The 13686-nt window shown below is 53.5% G+C and overlaps 1 protein-coding gene across 10 annotated transcripts in view; it reads left to right on the forward strand.

Moving 5' to 3' along the window:
- Positions 1–887: 887 nt before the first annotated feature.
- The window catches only part of FGFR1 (fibroblast growth factor receptor 1), a 49180-nt gene continuing 36381 nt past the window's right edge, over positions 888–13686 (forward strand). For 8 of the 10 annotated variants that reach the window (XM_059909574.1, XM_059909575.1, XM_059909573.1 and 5 more), the window contains exon 1: positions 9461–9634. In XM_059909574.1, coding sequence (XP_059765557.1) covers positions 9544–9634 — 91 coding nt within the window. In that variant the 5' untranslated portion in view covers positions 9461–9543. Of the gene's footprint in view, positions 1177–9455; positions 9635–13686 lie in introns of those variants that run through there. The other 2 variants (XM_059909579.1, XM_059909580.1) reach the window with 1 other exon arrangement.

Here is a 13686-nt window from a genome sequence, read left to right on the forward strand (position 1 = left end):
ACAAAACCTAGGCTATGTGGCTGGGGAAAGTGAAGGGTCTGAGGAGGGAGCAGACCTTCTCATGAATAAAAGCAGCTTGGATTTACTGAGTAACTATGTGCCAGGCTCTCATTTAATCCTCAACTCTATACGGAAAGTACTCTTATCCCCCTTTTACAGATGAGAAAACTGAGATGTAGAGCGAGAACATCGTTTCCCCAAGGCACACAGTCCGACTCCAAAGCCCGTGCTACCATGTGCAATCTCAGGGCTACTGCGTCTCCCCACCTCATCCCCAAAACTGCTCATTCGGCCACCGCCCGAAATTTGGGCGCGCTCCTGGCGGTGCTCAGATGGAGGGGCACGCGCGCCAAAGGAGGCCAGACCGCAGGAAAGGAGCAGCGGAGCGCGGGGCGGCTCAGCCCGCTCCCCCTTCTCGGGGGCCGCGGCTCGGAAACTACAAGGCCCAGCAGGCAGCTGCAGGGGGAGGAGGAGGAGGTGGGACCAGCGCGGGGTGGGAGTGAGAGAGCGAGTCCTCGCGCCCCGCCGGCGCACAGCGCTCGGAGCGCTCCTGCGGGCACTGGTGCGGCGGCTTCGGCGGCGGCGAGCGGGAGCCCGAACTCTGGTCCAGCCGCAGCGCGCGGAGGAGCCCGGGCTGTGCCCGGAGCTGGGCGGCGACGTCCGGACAGGACCAAGACTCCGCTTAGCGCATTGCGGCGACCTCGCCTTCCCCGGCCGCCAGTGCGCGCCTCAGCTGGAAGAGCGGCGGAGCCCGAGGACTTTTCTCTGGTCCGAGGGGCGCCCCGCGGGGCGCAGGGGACCAGTGCGGCAGTCGGGCACGCCGCGGCGCCGGGGCCCCCGCAGGGCTATGGAGCCCGGGCTGCCAGAAGCGTGAGGGCCGCCGCCCGGTGCTGGAGAGGGGGGCCACGGGGTCTGGAGATCCCGGGCGGCGGACCGGAGCCCTCCCCCCGCCCCGCCTCCGGGGCACCAGCTTCGGCTCCATTGTTCCCGCCCGGGCCGGAGGCGCCGAGCTCCGAGCGCCACTGGGAGTCGAGCGCCGGCCGTGGGGCTCTCGCGGCCCCGCCAGGACCCGAGCGGAGCCCGGGGGCGGCGGGCCGGAGCCGGGGACGCGGGCGCCCGCCCGCCCGCACAAGCCACGGCGGACCCTCCAGAGGCGGAACCGCAGCGCCGAGTGAGGTAAGAGCCGCGGCGCCCCCGGATCCGGGGCGGGCTCCGCGTCCTGAGCGGCCCCCGGCGCTGGAGCCTCCCGGCTGCGCGCTCTCCCCGGCCGCAACCCAGTCGGGTCCGGCGCCTCCCTCCACTCGTTACCCGCCCCCCTCCACCCCCGGCTCCCTCCCCAGCGCTCGGCGCCCCCCTTTTGTCTCCCCTCCCTTCCCTCCACTCGCGTCGCCTCCTGCGCCCCCTCCCCGAGCCGGTCCCGCCGATCCGCCAGCCGCCCAACTTTTCCGCCAACTCGCGCTGGGGAGGCGGCGAGGCGGCGGCGGCTCGGCGGTGAGTCCAGGGAGGGACAGGGCCGGGGCCGAGGCGGCGGCGGCCCTCGGTTTCCTGGGACTGGGGAGGCGGGCGGGAGTGGGCAGCGAGGTGGTGTGTGTGTGTGTGTGTGTGTGTGTGTGTGTGCGCGCGCGCGCTGCATTCCACTCCATCTCCTTTTAGTCCCCCCGTGGGGACTCACCCCAATCCAGCAGGTAGCTTTGGGTGGCGCGCTAAAAATCCAGGGTCTTTCTAAGCCCTTTTCCACCTCCGGGAAGGTCTGGGGTCGCGGTTGCGGGTGGGTGAGCGGCTGGGGGCCTGAAGGGGGAAGGAAGTGGAGGGGTAGGTTAGATTCTCTTCGAATAGGTTTTAAGGGGGTGTCGTCACCAAATGGCTGAATCTGCTTTAGCGGAGAGCGAGAAAGGAATTCCCTTTTCCAGAGGCGCTTATCTTCGACTTAGTCCATCTCTGAAAGGATCGGAAGTTTGGGGAAGGGGAGGGCGCCCAGCGGGTGATGTTAAGCCCCATTATGGGGTCGGGGGGGAGGGGAATGTTCAGTTCCAATCTGGTTCGAGGAGGTGGGGGAAGGGATGAGGGTTTTGTCCCGTGCGGTTCACTCGGCTGCGAGGCAGGTTGCTTCTCGGGCCCAGAACCCTCTGCCCCCGCTCCGCTTTCCCGTTATGTTTGGGGTTAGGAGAAGAGGGCCTAGAACGCTCATTTGCAGAGGAATTTATTGACTTTGTAGTTGGAGTTCATTTAACTCATAGCCTATGAAGGCAGCCAGACGCCTTTGGGCGGGGGGCGGGGTGGGGAGGGCGATGGGGAGCCGTGAAGCCTGCTTCTCCTTTCTGGGCCCAGAAGCTTTAGCCCTTTTCAAAGTTTCTGCGGTGTCTTTCTCCCCCACCACTCCCCCCCCGCCCCCATTTTCCAGATGTAGCCGCCGCATCTGGTTCCGTTTCACCCCACACGGGTACACCGCAGTCACAAGGACATCCCTCTTCCTCCCTCCCCCCTCCCCCAGATTAAAACTGGGATTCTTCAACTTGGCCTTACCACCTCGCTCTTTAAGATTTCTTAAGATTTGGGGACGAGGCGTTGGGATTTGAGGAGAAGAGAAGTTATCCTGGATGCCAAGTTATTTAGGATCTGATATGGAGGTGGTGCTTTCTGGCTCGTGCGGAAAAGAAGCATCGTAGGAGAGGGGGCCAAGTTTTTCGGGGGTGGCCCATCTCATCTGCTAGAGGTGGTCAGAGGTGGTCTGACCCAGAACTGGCCCTGACGGAAGTTTCTGGAACCAAAGCATTGCAGTCTCCTCCCTTCAGTTACAGCTGGAGGAGCGGGAGCGTCTGACCCTGTCCGGAGCCCGCCGCCGGGTCTCGGGCCGCCCGGCGGTGGCGTCACGCGTCCCTTTTCCACCCTCCCTGGAGCGATCCCGGGGCGCAGCGGCCCGGGCGTGGGAGGGAGGCCCCGGGCTGTCGCTCCCTGGGTGTTTTTAAGCAGTTCTTTGGGCGGCAGCTCCCGGAGACTAAAGTGGGGCGTTTTACCAAGTCAGTACCGGCTGCAGGTTTGAAAGGGATTGGATTGTGGAGGGTTTTTTCTGGTTCTAACCTCTGAGGTAGGAAAGCACTTTCTGGTTCCAAAGTTGCAGGAGGGTGGGGAGAGTTGGTCTCTCACCCTCTCCTTTCCAGCCTCTTTCAAATTGAAAACACTTCTCTGGTTTCCTCCTTTGGGCAGTAGTTTGGAGGCTGTAATGAAATCGCACTTTCTCTAGACATGGTAATTAAGGTGACTGTTTCCTCTGCAGATGTGCCCTGCCCTTTGCACCTCCGGCCCAGAGCTTTTTTTGGAATACCATCTAAATTGTAGAACCTTAGCCTTGAGACTGTTGAGCAGAAAGTGGCCATTTTCCCCTGTTGGCCCGGGCTCCTGGTTTCCTCTCTGAGGCTTGTTTAAGAGCTAAGTAGCAGGGCCCCGTGGGACATGCCTCTGTCTGGCTGATTACCCCCAAGCCTGGGTCATAGCCCTTCCTTCGAGTGAGTGACCGAGCAAGAGCCCTTGCAGAGGACCCAGCGACCTTACCGACCATCGGTCCCGATAGCCTACCTCCCTAATGACTTGTTTACATATTTCCCCCCAGTTGGTTGGGAGAAGCTCCAGGGCTACTGCTGACCCCCGGAGGAGCGCAGGGTGTCTGGGGACAGGGAGGCTGCTGGGGGCTTGGCTCCAGCTGGGATGGCTGTGTACTGCATCGGTGACGAGCTCCTTGAAACGTCTGTTGCACTTACTCTTAGTCATAGCTGAGTGTCAGCTTTTTAATGAGGGCCATCCGGGTGGAAAGTCACTTGGATAGTGTGCTCTCACTGTCTGCTTTGACCAAGCCCGTAGAAATGCGCATTTTGGAGGCATTTTCACAAATGGGATTTGGGCCAGTGTGGGCACCTCTTCCTTTGGCTCCAGAGTAGACAGTCTTGGGTGCTTCTTTTCCTTGGCTCCTGGCCATGGAGGATGTGAGAAAGTTCCGTTAGGCACCCTTAGAAGAGCAAGTGAAGCAGAAGCACAGGAAGACATGGAGAAGGAGCGTGGTGGATGCTATGACCCCACCCCCCTTGAGGGAGAGGGTCACAGCATCTCCAGGCATCCCTAAGCCTGGCCCAGCTCTGTTCCTGGTGGACTCCGGAGGCTAGGGGGACTGAGGTGAGCAGCGAGTAGGTAGACTCCAGCCATGGAGACCTAGAAAAGTCCATGAGATTTTGCTTTGTTTGCTTTTGGGTGTTGACCTGGAACAAGACTCCTAAAACAGGAGGTTTGCTCCTGTGAGCTTGGGCTTTTAGCAGCCTCTGAATGCTTCCTTCGGGCCTCCATTTTTTTTTTTTATTTATTTACTTATGGCTGTGTTCGGTCTTCGTTTCTGTGCTAGGGCTTTCTCCAGTTGTGGCAAGCGGGGACCACTCTTCATCGCAGTGCGCGGGCCTCTCACTGTCGCGGCCTCTCTTGTTGCGGAGCACAGGCTCCAGACGCTCAGGCTCAGTAATTGTGGCTCACGGGCCCAGCTGCTCTGCGGCATGTGGGATCTTCCCAGACCAGGGCTCGAACCCGTGTCCCCTGCATTGGCAGGTGGATTCTTAACCACTGCGCCACCAGGGAAGCCCGGGCCTCCATTTTTTAATCTGTCTCATCAAAATGGCTGTTAGTTAAGAGCTTCCTAGGAAAGTTTGAGCCTGTTGCTGTTGAAGGAAAAGAAGGTAGAGAGAAGGGATCCAAACATCTTGCTCTGAAAGGGCCTCACATCACTTGAGAGGAGCTGAATTTCCTCTTGGGAAATACGTCTTGCATTTGTCATCCCGAGAGCTTTGTGCAAGGTCTCAGTGAACCCGGGGCTGGTGGGAGTCCAGATGCAGAACTTCAGAGAAGATTCTGGGGTTTTCTGAGAAGATTAAAAACCAGACGTGGGCTAGGAGACTTGCTTATCTCCCTAAGGTTGCATCTCCCTTAGAAATTCTCTCCTCATCGCCATTCCACTTGCAATTAAAAAAGCCATGTTTGGGCTCCAAGTAAATAGCCCTCACCTGGGTGAACACCTCCAAGCATGTGATGGTCCACAAGCCCATCCTGTCTTCAGTAGCAAGTCTGCCTAGATTACCGTGGATTACCGTGGAGCAGTTAGGGTTTCTCTGATTACTACTCACTTTTTACATACCGCACTCCCAAGGACATTTGGGCACTCCTTTTGACAGAGACTAAAAACTTTTAAATTAGCATTTCTCTTGGAGCGGGTACAATTTCGTAAGCTGAGCTGCATGTCTTTTTTCAGATGTTTATTAAGAACTTGTCCTGCCACTCTCACCAATGAGGAGGGATGCTCACTGTTGCTCACTTTTGGGGAAAGCCACCATTTGTGTTAAGAAGTATTACTCCCATCTAAAGGGATTAAAGTTTTGGCGTCACTTCCTCAAGTCTGAGGAATCAAGATGTTTAGAAAATGTCCGGGTTGGTATGCTTTGAAATCGAGTTTGGCTGGCTAACAAGGAGTGCTGGACGATTTCCTCTGGCATTGTCAACCTCTCCTCTGCAAGCGTGGCTCTGTCAGTTTCTTTTCTACCGGCCTCTCTTTGTTTCATTCATTTATGCATCCAGTTCCCAAATGTACCAGCATCTGCTGTGTAGGTGTTAGGTGCTAAGGTCACTGACAAAGGTTGATTGGGTATAGACCCTGCTCTTAAGGAGCTTGAGACCCTATGGTGTTTTTGGAAATTCAGAGGATCCTCCCAAGGCCCAAGAAAGACTTGTAGAAGAGGACGTGGCTTTTTGAGGTGGGGCTTGGCGAATGAGAGAGCCCGCTGAAGACAGAGGAAGGGCAAAGAAGGAAGGCTTGGCAGGGCACGGAGGTTGCCCAGAGCTGTCCTGTCCCCTACAATGTAACACAGGCCACATGGAATCTCAGATTTTTCCAGTAGCCATGTTTGAAATTAAGAAAAAGGGAACAGGTGAAATTCATTTAACTTAATTCGTTTGTTTCAGTTTTTATAATTATTTGATGTAGCCCAATATATGTGGAATATTATCTTTTTTTTTTTTTTTTTTTGCACAGCAGTCTTTTATATTGATTTTGGATTTTAGCTATTGTTTTGGGGTTTTTTTCTTTTTACAGTTTTTTTTTGTTTGGCTGCATTGGGTCTTCATTGCGCGTGGGCTTTCTCTGGTTGCGGCGGGGTCTACTCTTCGTTGCGGTGCGTGGGCTTCTCATTGCGATGGCTTCTCTTTGTTGCGGAGCACGGGTTCTAGGCGCACGCATTTCGGTAGTTGTGGCACATGAGCTCAGTAGCTGTGGCTAGCGGGCTCTAGAGCGCAGGCTCAGTAGTTGTGGCGCACGGGCTTAGTTGCTCTGCAGCATGTGGGATCTTCCCGGACCAGGGCTCGAACCCATGTCCCCTGCATTGGCAGGCAGATTCTTAACCACTGCACCACCAGGGAAGTCCCGGAATATTATCTTTTGAACATGTAATCAGTTTGAAAAAATCATTGAAAGGCTCCACATTCTTGTATGTATTTTTCATTTCTAGCACATCCTGCCTCGCACTGGTCACATTTCAAGTGCCCCATAGCCACGAGGGGCCACCGAATGGGACAGCTAGGTCTAGAGTGTGGGGTTTGTAAAGATGGATGGTGAGAAATGCCTTTGCAAAGGCAGGAAGTTCATGTCCTCCGGTTGCCAATTACCAAAGTCTCCTGAGATTGCTATCAAGAAGTGACTCAAAGCACAATGTTTATATGTAATTCCTTACATTTGATTAGGGCTTTCGAGAGGAGAGAGCAGATACTTTCACCCATGCCCCCCATTTGAAGCTCGTAACCTCCTGTGGTGTAGGCAAGGCAACTATTTTAGCTCCCTCTGATGACAACTGGGATAAGTGAGATGGCGTGTGTCCCCCCAACTCTTCTCATTCCCCAGTGAGGACCTCTGCACCCAGAGCAGGAGCTGGGCTGCCGGTCCCAGGAGACGTGACTGATGGGGAGAGGCTGAGGGGCCGGCTGCTGTGTGCACCTGCAGGGCTACAGGTCACATCTGTCAAGCAGTGGAGGAAGGAGACTGTTCCTAAGAGACTTAAAGAATTCATTAATGAGTAGAATGGGAAGAAGGTGAGGTGAAGGGGGAGGTAGCAGTCCCTAGGGTCCCAGGTAGTCTGGGGACTAGTTCGTGTCACTGTGTTTTCCACAATAAGTTGTGTGCCCGCTTACCCCTTCTCATTCCAGGAGTGGGTGCCTGGGGGCCGGGGGGCTGGGTTTTCTGAACATCCTTTGTTTTACAGATGTGGGACTCAAGGCCCAGGGCGGGAGGAGAGGAAGAGACTTTTGCAGGGAAGCTGCCAGATTATTTTGAAGTGCATTGATCACTGAGCTGAAAGAGGGCAGTCAGCAGCCAGACCACTCCTGCGAGGAGGTAGACAGGCTTTTCAGGGGACAGAGCGGCCGAGTGGTGGTGGGGGCTGCCCGCCTGCTACCTTTGAAAACAAGCTTCATCATCTCGAGATGATACCACCCTTTCCTGTTGGATACTAAAAATTCATTCATGACTCTGGCCATTACTATGGGATTTACTTAGGTCCTTAGTCAGGTGTACCTTTCTCGGTGACTGGCCTGCATCCACTTGCTGTATCTTTGGGATGTAATGAGATGTGGAATGTGGTTTGGGGATGTCCTCTGGCAAGCATCACTTCTATCCGTGGCCGGGAATCACGCCCCATCCTGTGTCCTAAATGGCATATCCATGAGCTGCTTCCAAGGGTCTTTCTCTAGAGCAAAGGAATTGAGAATCAAAGGCTCTCCCATTGCCAGAGTCACCTCGGATCTGTCCTTATTTACATGGCTTCTGTGTGACGCAGGGATGCCCTCTGGAGAAAATGAGCTTGCGTCCGGTAGAACCAGGTTTGATCACCCCCTTATTGCTTCCTCCCACCCTGGTCTCTGGCATCTGAAAACCCAGGTGATGTAGACCCGGTGCCCTTGCCATCTCACTGCACATCTTTGGGCAAAGCACTTAACCTCTTTGCGTCTCAGTTTCCCCGTGCTTAAAGGGCAGTAATAATTCCCACCCCTCCCCTTAAGTTCACAGTGGGGAAGAAATGAAGTTTTATAGTTTAAAATCTTACCTAGTCCATGCTTGGCACGTAGTGAGTATTCAGTAAATAACTTGTTCGAATCTGCCTTGTCTAGTCCCTTTCCTAAATTTAGAAAAATAGAAGTGTTTACTTCTCCTTTGATTTGAAATCATTAAAAAATTTCAGGAAAGCCTTGGGAGGGAGCTAGCAGCGGCAGTGCATGTGTCTTCCCACTGGCAGGCGCTTGTGAACGAGGCCAAGAATCTGGGGGGTTTTCTGCCAGCCGCGCCTGACTCACTCACAAGGGGCCCTGTCTGGCTCAGGGGGAGGCCCGGCTGAAGCACCACATTAGGGCATGTTCCGGGGAAGTGGATTCTCTGAATAACTTGGATGGTTCCCTGGAGTATTTAGGGCAAAAGCCACCTGGAAGACAGAGAGGGTCACCCCCTCGTAGCCCAAACGGTGCCCAGAAAGTCTTATCACTTGGTAAATGTTTAGCGGAAAAGACCATTATCCTGAAGACCTTGGAGGGTTGTTTTAAATTTTACCCATTCGGACCTGAGAAGGATAAAGGCCCGCAGTCTGTGCCTTTCACCGGGGCTGGCATGAGCCATCTTTGAGTCAGGCCTTGCAAGAACCCTTATTCTTCAGCACGACCTTTCCCCTCTTCTGGATCCATTTCTGTTGGACCTCTCAGCCTCGGGGAGAACTGGATCCAGCTCACGGCTCCCTACTCGGAGGCCCTTTTTAAGTAGCTGGTGAGAGTTGTGTTCTCTCCGTGAGGGAAGCTGGTAGAACCAGAGGTCCCTGTGATGCATCCAGTTTTAGAGACAAAAAGAAAGAACCTTGGAGATGGCGTATTTCAGCTTCCTCATCACGTAGGTCCAGAGACGGTCAGCATCTCACCTGGCTCCCATTTCCCAATTCTGGGCTTCTTCCATAATTCCTCATCTCTCTTTATCCCTCCCCGAAGGGTCGGTGTGCCCTAGAGGGAGTGAAGTCTTAAACTGGGAGAGGTCACATCCGCACACCCAGGTCACCTGTGGGAGACGTTCCTGAGGCCGTTCGCTTTCCCAGCACAAATGATCTTGGGGCTCATGCCTCGGGGAACTTTCTGATGATTTTCCCAACGTGGGAAACAGTCCACACTCAATAAATAGTTGTAGGACTGAATTGAAACACTCCTTGGTCTAATTAAGGCGTATAACCTTGAATTCGCCGTTGGGACAGGACCACAGTTCCTTTCTTTGTGTCTGAAGGAGTAAGTTATTGCTTCAGGCACTCTTCTGGGCAGGGTGGCCGTGTGACATGCCTTCCCTCTTTTTCTCCTTGCCCCTCCTCCCCCGTGCAGACCCTCCTAACTTTGGGGTTTTTTTTTTCTCTCCCCAGAGTCAGCTTGCACGGGAGGGTCAAGCCCACGGCAGAGTCTCCATGGAGGTGCGGAACCTTGTCACCAACTTCTAACTGCGGAACTGGGATGTGGAGCTGGAAGTGTCTCCTGTTCTGGGCTGTGCTGGTCACAGCCGCGCTCTGCACTGCCAGGCCAGCGCCAACCTTGCCGGAACAAGGTAAGGCGCGGCCTGAAGGGCAGCCTGGGCTCCCGGCCCTCAGCAACAAGGTGGGGCTGGGACAGACGTGATGTGGTCAACTGCGGAGGCTCCATCCCAGGTGGAGCTGAGGGCTCCTGGACTGTAGGAGAGGCTCCCAAGGTACCTGGGCTGGTGGGGGCCTGGCTGCAGACACAGCCAACTTCATCAGAGGTTGGGTCGTGAAGGCTGGTGACATCCATCTGCCAGAGGTGACGTGCTCGGGGCGGGGGGGGGGGCGCGGTTTATGCTTTTCTCCTCCTGAAGAAAGAACTTCTGATTGGGACCCAAGAGCCAGCTCCCTAACCTAGATGATGTATATAAAGTGGGGTTGGGTGGCGCAGTGGGGTGCGAGTGACCTGTGAATTTGGGTTTAGAACTTGGATCGGGCTCCAGGGGATGTGGAAGGTTGTGGGAGCTTCATAAAGACCTCCGGCTTCTAGAAAATTGTTCCAAAGACATATCTTCTATGAGGGTCGGCCATCATGGCCACGTGCCTGCCATTTTGTCCTTCTTGACCATCTCTCACAGGCCCTGTTTGGAGGGCTGGTAAGAGGTTTGCTTTGGATATACTGCTGGAGGGATTTCAAAGAGATTGAGAACCAGGGAGCATTACGGGGCGTAGACGCTGGTAGAGACCTGTAGTTTATTGGGAATTTGGAGGGATTATTAGTAACAGGAAAGACTTGCTCCCACTGCTGATGGGATTTTTCCGGACTTGTGAAAATACTTCATGGAAATTACAGGTACAGCACACCTGACAGCTTTCGAAGTTCTTTGAGAACTAATATTTGGGCATTTCTGCTGCCAAAGGGTAGTGTGGCTTGTGACCCAGTGGCTGATGACAGAAGCAGAGGAGGTTGGCAGGTGGTGGGTAAAGGGCTCAGGTGTGCACACAACATGGTGGTTGCGTTTAAAGGGCCACCAGTCTCGCTGCCAGGACCTGTGTGAGTGACGAATGAGGACTGAGGGTATTTGTCCTCTTGTAGGGTGATGGAGAAGGAGGGGGGATGGGTGGGGGGTGCTTTCTAGAAGATGCACTGGCTGGGGCAGGCAGATTCGTGTTGTACTCAGTGACAGAACTGAAGGCAAGGCCTGACCTGGAACATGCTGGAGACCCCGAGTGGGAGGGACCGTCTCTGCCCACGGGGAATTCACCATCGGGTAGAGGGTGACAAGCACAGAGGCAGCTAAACTCAAGGTGGACCGTGTTTAAACCACGTAGTGGAGTTATAACACAATGCAGTGGTAATGCTGGGGGAGAGGGACAGCCAACGTCACCTGAGATGGTCCAGAGGGCTGGGCAGGGGATTGGGAGGGAAATGAAGGGTGTTCCAGGTGGAGCAGCATGAGTGAGGGTGCTGGGGCAGGATGTATAAGGTGTACAGAGAACAACTTACCTGGCGTGTAGGTAGTCGGGGGACGTAATGCCTGGAAAAATTGGATTGAGTTAGCATATGGAAGGCTGTAGTGCCCTGCTGAGGAAACTGTACCTAAATGGGTGGATACTGGGAGTCTTGAAAAGTTTTAAGCAGGAAAGTGACACAATCCAGCTTTCAGATTTTCAGGCAGCTGAGTTTGGATGGATGGGAGAAAGAAGTCAGATGGACCTAGGTTTAAATTGTATTCCGCAGGACTTCCCTGGTGGCACAGTGGTTAAGAATCCTCCTGCCAATGCAGGGGACACGGGTTCGAGCCCTGGTCTGGGAAGATCCCACATGCCGCGGAGCAACTAAGCCCGTACGCCACAGCTACTGAGCCTGCGCTCTAGAGCCCACGAGCCACAACTACTGAGCCCCCGTGCCGCAACTACTGAAGCCTGCGCACCTAGAGCCTGTGCTCTGAAACAAGAGAAGCCACCTCAGTGAGAAGCCCACGCGCTGCAATGAAGACCCAATGCAGCCATAAATAAATGAATGAATGAAAAAATAAATAAATAAATAAATAAAATTTATTTTTTAAAAATTCTAAAAAAAAAAATCGTGCTCCACCACTTAATAGCTGCATTACTTGGTTTGACCAATTACTCAAACACACGAAGTCTTAGTTTGCTTATCTTTATTTTTATTTTTTATTTTTTAAAGTACAAACAGATTATTTTTTAAATTCATTTATTTATTTATGGCTGTGCTGGGTCTTCATTTCTGTGCGAGGGCTTTCTCTAGTTGCGGCAAGCGGGGGCCACTCTTCATCGCGGTGCGCGGGCCTCTCACTATCGCGGCCTCTCTTGTTGCGGAGCACAGGCTCCAGACGCGCAGGCTCAGTAGTTGTGGCTCACGGGCCCAGTTGCTCTGCGGCATGTGGGATCTTCCCAGACCAGGGCTTGAACCCGTGTCCCCTGCATTGGCAGGCAGATTCTCAACCACTGCGCCACCAGGGAAGCCCTGCTTATCTTTAAAATGGAGCAGTAATACAGGCATAAGTGAGATAATCCAGATAAAGCACTGACAGGCAAAGCGTTAGGAGTTATTACTGCTGCTACCACTGTTGCCAGAAAGACGAGTTGCTTAAATGGTTGTTCTGAATGTCTAGCTAGAGAAAAGCAATGAACTAGAGTGGAAGATTGTAAAGGAAGGAAAAATAGCAGAGACGCTATAGAAATAGAATCTACGGGTTTAGGATTTCCCTGGTGGCTCAGTGGTTAAGAATCCGCCTGCCAATGCAGGGGACACGGGTTCGAGCCCTGTTCGATCCCACATGCCCTGAAGCAACTAAGCCCGTGCGCCACAACTACTGAGCCCACGCACCACAACTACTGAGCCTGCACCCTAGAGCCCGCGAGCCACAGCTACTGAGCCCGTGTGCCACGACTACTGAAGCCCGTGCGCCTAGAGCCCATGCTCCGCCACAAGAGAAGCCACCGCAATAAAAGCCTGCGCACCGCAACGAAGAGTAGCCCCACTCTCTGCAACTAGAGAAAGCCCATGCGAAGCAATGAAGACCCAATGCAGCCAAAAAAATTAATTAAATTAAAAAAAAAAAATCTACGGGTTTAAGTAGGTTGGATGTCAACTCCGGGTGACTAGAGACACAGACAAGATGCGAGTAGAGGGAGTGAGTCAGAGTGGGAGGTTTGTGAGGAGTAGATAGAGGTTTGGGTCAGCCACAGCAGAGGTGGCAATGAGGAGGGGTGGATAAGGTTTGAGAATATGAATTTATGGTGGACCCTAAAGTATTTTTTTTAACTTTCTCTAACAAACCGTTTTGCAGCCCAGGGATGGAGGGTGGAGAAAGTGAATAGTACGCGTCTCGGACCTGGGTGCTTGTAAGCAGGAAGGGAGTATCCAAGGGTCGAAGCATAAGGAATAGGGGTTGAGGGGGTGATGGTGGTCCTGAAGCTTCTGGTTGTGCATCCAGACTGGGAAAGGAAGCCGGGGCAGTGATGGAGGGTGGAGTCAAGGGGCTGAAAGTCTTGAAAATGACAAAGTCCTGCTCCGCAAACGGGAGGGAGGGGGTAGGAGAGGTGGAGAGGGCTATTAGGAGGCGATGTGGCAGTGAAGAGTGAAGTTACACTGCCATTTTTTAAAAATCAATTGAGGTATCATTTGCATTCTATAAAATGCACTGATTTTAAGCATACAGTTTGATGTGTTTTGATAAATGTAGCATTGTCCCACGTAACTATCAATCAAGATATGAAACATTTTCATCACCCCCCAAACTTGCCTCCTGCCCCTCTGCAGTCAGCCCCCTTTGCAGCACCGGACCCAGGCAACCACGGATCTACTTTCTGTCACTGTAGGTTAGTTTTGCCTATTCTAGAGTTTCACATAATGGAATTAGATGGGGAATGTGTATCCATTCACTTGATGGCGGCCATTTGGGTTGCTAATACTTTGGGCTATTATTACCAAAACTCTTGTGAACATTCGTGTACAAGTCTGTGGGCATATGTTTTCCCTGGACTGCCTTGGTTTTGATTTTGGTTCCATTTCTTACCGACTGTTGGCTGTTGGGAAAGTTCCTCTCTGACACTCTATAATCTATATTGGTAATGAACATCTGCTTCTAAGGTCATTGTGAATATCAGATGC

This window comes from Balaenoptera ricei, chromosome 21 (assembly GCF_028023285.1).
Source record: "Balaenoptera ricei isolate mBalRic1 chromosome 21, mBalRic1.hap2, whole genome shotgun sequence".
In the NCBI taxonomy this organism is placed as follows: domain Eukaryota; kingdom Metazoa; phylum Chordata; class Mammalia; order Artiodactyla; family Balaenopteridae; genus Balaenoptera; species Balaenoptera ricei.